This window comes from Drosophila bipectinata, chromosome 3L (genome assembly GCF_030179905.1).
Source record: "Drosophila bipectinata strain 14024-0381.07 chromosome 3L, DbipHiC1v2, whole genome shotgun sequence".
In the NCBI taxonomy this organism is placed as follows: Eukaryota; Metazoa; Arthropoda; class Insecta; order Diptera; family Drosophilidae; genus Drosophila; species Drosophila bipectinata.
The window spans coordinates 15,572,600-15,578,703 of NC_091738.1; the positions used below are offsets into that span (position 1 = coordinate 15,572,600).

Here is a 6,104-nt window from a genome sequence, read left to right on the forward strand (position 1 = left end):
ACGACCAGCGTCTTTAATGTTTCCTTGACTACTTTAAGCCGCCTCTGTCTTGGCCTTTTCCCATATCAAGTATACGCCACCGTGGCCAGAGGCGTGGGGTGGTTTCTGTCAGGGGGTGGGCCTGTGAGGGTCGTTTTTTCTTGGATTTTTTTTGCAGGCCACACCTTCCACACTCGCAGGGGTGACTAACAACTGAAATTTTGTTGCCGGCTGCGTGCGCCGAGCGTTCGCTTTCACTTTTTTGCTTGCCTGGATTTTCGATAAAAAAAAAAGAAAAAAATAAATATAAATAAAATATACAGGAAAAAAATGGGAATAAAATGAAATAAAATAAAAGCGAAATTGGGATGAACGAAATTTGTACGCTGGCAGTGCCAAGGCAAAAATCTGCTTTATGAAATGTCAAAACTTCAAAGCGAACTCAACTGAAATGCAAGAAAATGAGAAAATATTCACTTGAGTGCGTATGCGCTGTCGCCGTCGACGTCGACGTCGCTGCCGACGTCACATCCCAGCCTGTTAGATGATTTTGTGTTTCCATTGTCCTGCCACCAAGGATGTGAGTGCTGTTGTTGTTGCTACTGCCTGGCTGCTGTTTGAACTGTTGTTGATAGCCTTTATTAGTTGTTGGCCCAAAGCTTAGGCGCTTACGCTTACGAACTCGCCCTCCTCCTTGCCCCCCTCACGAATGTCCTTGGAGGCGAGGATGGCAGGACTCGTGCGCTCTGCAAATATATAAAATGGTTTTTGTTTTTTTTCGTTTCCTTTAGCCTCGTTTACATTCTTTGTTTTCCATTCGTTTGGAGTTTACTTTTTTTGAGTTCCGGCAGCAAATTTTATTAAAAATTTTTATATTAAATCAATTGCGTGGAGATTTTCTCCTTATATTCCGTATTTTTTGGTTGGGGTGTCAGATGTGTTCATGCATAAAGTGGGTACGCCTGGGAGGGGCAGGCAAATACAAAAAATTATTTGGTTGGAAGTCGTTTAACATTTAAGAACTAAAAGAAAACTTTATACAAAATACTACAAAAGGTATTAACAGACGGGTTGGATTAAGAAAGTAGTTGTAATGACAATTAATATACCATAACCCTAATGAATTTTTAAAAAGCAATGGTAAAGTTATTTTCCAACAAAGTCGAAGGTTAAACACACTTTCTAGTACTCTTCATATATATTTCTGAAGACTCGTAGCTCCCATATTTCCATATAGACCCTTGATACCTTCTTTTAATTACCACTGCCTTGATTGTTTTGCTATACACTCCCATTAAGTTGTCAATATTATGACAGCTATACCTGGTAAGACTTTTCAATAAAAGCCACGATTTTCCACCAAGCCAAAACATTCAAGTCCCAACATTAGTTTCGTGTGCTTTCTATAATGTCCAAATTAAATACAAAATTAACACCCGTTGACCGATATTTGAGAATAATTAAGGTTATTCGGTTTTTTGTTGGATTCTGTGGCAATGATGTGGCCAATCCGAACTTTAAGATGTGGTGGCTGACCTATTTGGTACTGAGCGCCATTGGACTATTTTATGCCTGTACAGGATACACAATATACCGAGGAGTGGTGATAGATGGAGACCTCACGATCATTCTGCAGGCCATGGCCATGGTGGGATCTGCTACTCAAGGACTAACTAAGCTATTGGTTACTGCCAACTTGGCACCTTTGTTGCGTCACATACAGTATAGCTACGAGGATATCTACCGGTGGGACTAATAAAATTTAAGGGTCATTTAAATTATATGTATTATTTTTTATATTTCCAGAGAGTATGGCGCCAAGGGCGGGGAATACACCGAGTGTCTAGAGCGCAGAATTAGGATCACCTGGCGACTCATGCTGAGTTTTTTGTGTCCTTGTTTGATGAGCATGGTCTGCATTGTGAGCTTTCCCATATTTTATCTGGTGGTTTATAAAAAGAAAATCATGGTCATGCAATTCTTGATGCCACTAATCGATGAAAATACCGACGGCGGCTACATGATTCTCTCGGCGGTGCATGTGGGTCTCATAGCTTTCGGTGGTTTCGGCAACTACGGAGGCGACATGTACCTCTTTCTGTTTGTGACTAATCTTACTCTAATCAAGGATATATTTTGCATAAAAATAAAGGAACTCAATGAAGTGGTGCTCAAGAGAACCGAGTACGAGCAGATGAGACTATTGCTATTCGATTTGGTGGCCTGGCACCAAAAATATCAAAAGTTTGTATGGATTTTGAATTAAATATGACACTTTATAATCTAATATTTTTTTAAGCATTCTTTTAACAACGAGGAGGATCTATAGCATTGTGCTTTTTGTGCAACTTTCTACCACCTGCATGAGTATGTTGTGCACCATCGCCTGTGTTTTCTTACACGTCTGGCCAGCAGCTCCCATTTATCTTCTTTATGCTGGCACCATGTTGTACGCCTTTTGTGGTCTTGGAACTGCAGTAGAAATTTCGGTAGGCTGGAGCTTCTTTAATCCAAATAAAATATGATAAATACATCCTATTTTATACTTAGAATGACGCCTTGATGAGAGAGATCTACTCCGGTTGTCTGTGGTACGAGCTGCCCGTGAAGGAGGAGAAGATCATTGTCCTGATGCTGGCCAAGGCCCAAACGGAGTCATATCTAACCGCCGCCAACATGTGGCCCTTGTCCATGAACACAGCCCTCCAGCTGACCAAGGGCATGTATAGTTTCACCATGATGATGCTGACCTACTTGGGAATGGAAAAATAATTACAAGAAACCATGAAAAATTGTAATATGTATTAGAAAAGCACCAAATGTATTAGAAAGTCAATATTCTCAATAAAGATTATAAATCATACTAACAAAGATATTGATTTTGTAGTCCCTCCTTTTAGTTCTTTGCAAGTCCAGTCCAAGTTCTCAGATTATTAACCTAATCAATTAAGCAATTGTCACTGAAGAAACACGTGCTCTTTGGGGCTTAATTCATTGAGCTGGCCAATTCATAAGTCCCACGCCAATTAAGACGACAACTACGAGTCGCCTATAAAAGCCACAAAACTGGGTCTAGATTTTCAAAGTCTCATACTGGTAAGCTGCAAGGAAGATGGCTAACAAGGATATCTCCCCGGAAAAGGAAGAAAACGAAGGAGTTTATAAGGATTTTAAGGATCTAAGGCAAAAACTGGATGCTTGCGCTCGGTTTGTGGGCCTGGAGGTCACCATTCCAACCTTTGTGTTGAGCTGGAGGGGTTACTTAGTTATTTTCATTGCCATAAGCTTTGCTGTTGGAGCAGTTTACACCGTTTACAAGGGATTGATCATCGATGGGGATTGGATGGTACTTTTGCAGTGTACGTGCCAGGCCGGAGCCGGAGCCCAATCCATCGCCAAGCTAATCTTTTACATAAAGGATCGGCGATTTCTTTGGGTGATTTTGGACATAATGGATGTCACCTTCGAGCACGAGAGCCGCGGTGACCATTATAAAAAATGCTTGCAAGAGGACTTCCAACGCATCAAGTTTTGGATGAAAGGATTCGGAGTGCTTTACTTCATTGTGGTATCATTATGCATATTGTTTCCTTTTTTCTACTATATCAAGTATAAGATAAAGCTCATGATGATGACATTTCTAGTGCCGGGGATGAATCCGGAAACCAAATACGGATTCTATCTCCTAACCGCCTTTCATACCGTGTGCATGGTGGTCGGAGGCGTGGGAAACTATGCCGCCGATATGTATTTGTTGTTCTTTATTTCATCGGCTCCAGTCGCAAAGAATATCCTGCGCTGCAAGCTACATGATCTAGATGTCAAGCTAGAAGCTTTCCGATCCCACAACAAGATCAGTTCCCAAGAAATCCGACAGGATATGGTCCACATCGTGTCCTGGCATCAGAAGTATTTGAGGTAAAAGATTATTAAGTCTTTAGAGACATCATTTTATGATTAGCTTCCTTTAGAGTCCTTGAATGCTCGGAACGCGTTTTCTTTGTGATTATTTTCGTGGAGATTTCGGCATGTTGTGTGAGCAATCTATCGATTCTGTACTGCATTCTAAGAGGTGACTGGCCGTCGGGAAAGGTGTACATTTTTTTCTCAATCAGTACTTTCATGATGTACTGCACCCTCGGGACCATTGTCGACAATTCGGTAAGTTTTGACTTTGTTGGGGGACTTTTTTGATTACATTTGAGGTCTCCTTAGAACTCTGACCTCACGGATATCGTTTATAATTTCCGTTGGTACGATTTACCTCTTACGGAGCAGCGGACCATGCTCTACATGCTACGGCGAACCCAGGCGACCGCCGGACTCTCGGTGGGAAAGATGTTGCCCCTCAACATGCAGACCGCCTTGCAACTATCTAAGACCACGTACACAGCCCTGATGATCTTGCTAAGGGGCAAGGAGACTGTTGATTAATTTTAGCTCTTTGTCTAATGAACTTGCCCGCAAAGAATTTAATAAACAGCCCGGCACTTTTTATGGGCAAACACAAAAAATTATAATGTCTGTTCGGCCACAGACCATGGAAAGTAGTACTAGAGGAAAAAAAAGCGGTCAATGTAAATGAGGGAAAAGTATGAAAAAGCATCGTTGGTAAGTTGTAAAAATTGTCTTTTAATGCCGCGCAAATCCAGCAGATTGCCACGTAGTGCTAATAAAATAAAGTTATGTCCGGGCATAAAGAACAGAAAGCCCGCACACCAAAATAGTGTGCCACACCACCTCAGAAGGGAACCAACAAAAAAATAATAATAATATCCACCGAAATCCACAAAAAAATGGCGTTGAAAATTGAGTGCGCGGGCGCAGGACGAAATCTTTGGATGGTTGATTGGGAGGGAGTGTTGTGGGGTCGGTAAACGCATCATTAATCAAATGTCCGAAGCGTAAGCACCGTTATTCATCATTGCTTATGGATAAGGTGCCGCCTGGCCAGCTCTGGAAACCCCACTTCATCCCCAGGAGAGGGAAAACTTCTTAAGAAAAACCTCATGAGTTGCCATATTCTTGAGGGGTTCGGCGGCAGTTTGGAGGTTGCATTGGTGGTATCCTTTAAAGAATTATAACTAAATTTAATTTAATGGAGGAAGAAGTTTCTCTAGATTTTCACTACATTTGAAAAAAAGAAAATAATAAAATATTTTTTTATTTGATAGAATTTGTGAGAAATTTTGAGGCTTGTAGAAAATCTATACACACGTGTCCTGTTCGAAAAAAATCCACAAAAAAACGTGTCCTGCAACACGCCGGACTCCCCTGACCACCTTGTCCCAAAAGTTCGCTATTTTCTCCACCCATAATCACTTTCCCAGCCACCCTAATGGCGCATATCAATTTGGCTCAGCCACGTGCTGATGATTTCTTTTCCTTACTTTTTCTCAAAATTTTTTTGTATTTATTTTGTTGTGGATTGCCTATATTTTGAAGAGCTTGTAGAGTATATTTTTGCGGCCTAAAAGTGAATTTGGTGGGGTCCTAGGCTTTTTTATTTGGATGTTGTTGGAAGATCATAAATCAGGCTTACATTGCACAGAATCATCAAACAGGCGACATCCTTCAAGGGCCGACATGGGCAGGAAAGTGTGTGTCTGGGTGGCTGGGAGTATGGAACAGGAACTGCTAATGGAGTTTTTACATTAGAGATTGCTTCCCGTTGACTGGAGGATGCTGATTTTGTTGTTTTTATCATGGCAACAACATCGCAACATCACGATGTTGCTCTAACACCCCTTCAAGTGTCAGTTACATATTGTCGGGACAACAAAACGCTTCACTTTCCATCACAGTCAGCAGAACAACAACAGCCAGCAGGACGTGGAAGAAAAAAAAAATAAAATCACAGGAAAAAAAGGTTAGAACCAAAAAATTTGCATACACAGCAGCTGAAACAGGATGCGTCCTTTTTTCCGTTATTGTTGGTGTTGTGGTTGTCTGTGCAGGAAGTGTGCACATTGAAAGGTTTTCCCATATTTTTTTTATCGCCACGTCTAGGTCCTCTGATTTTTTTCCTCGCTCTTTTTTTTTGGTGGAAAAAATATTGTAGCCAAAGTAAAAATGTTCGGTATTAATTGGCTGGCAAGAAAGGGATGCTGGGCGAACAAAAAAAA

The 6,104-nt window shown here is 41.2% G+C and overlaps 2 protein-coding genes across 2 annotated transcripts; both read left to right on the top strand.

The window, feature by feature from the left end:
* The first annotated feature begins 1,387 nt into the window (after nt 1-1,387).
* LOC108119508 (odorant receptor 67d-like) lies at nt 1,388-2,774 on the top strand. The gene is made up of 4 exons (XM_017232727.3): nt 1,388-1,725; nt 1,786-2,223; nt 2,279-2,468; nt 2,530-2,774. Exons 1-4 carry the CDS (start codon nt 1,388-1,390, stop codon nt 2,749-2,751), a joined length of 1,188 nt encoding a protein of 395 aa, XP_017088216.2. The 3' UTR covers nt 2,752-2,774.
* Nucleotides 2,775-3,091: 317 nt separating this feature from the next.
* Nucleotides 3,092-4,413, top strand: LOC108119502 (odorant receptor 67d-like). Its single transcript, XM_017232722.2, has 3 exons — nt 3,092-3,897; nt 3,951-4,140; nt 4,195-4,413. The coding sequence occupies exons 1-3, from the start codon at nt 3,092-3,094 to the stop codon at nt 4,411-4,413; spliced, it is 1,215 nt and encodes a 404-aa protein (XP_017088211.2).
* Nucleotides 4,414-6,104: the final 1,691 nt, after the last annotated feature.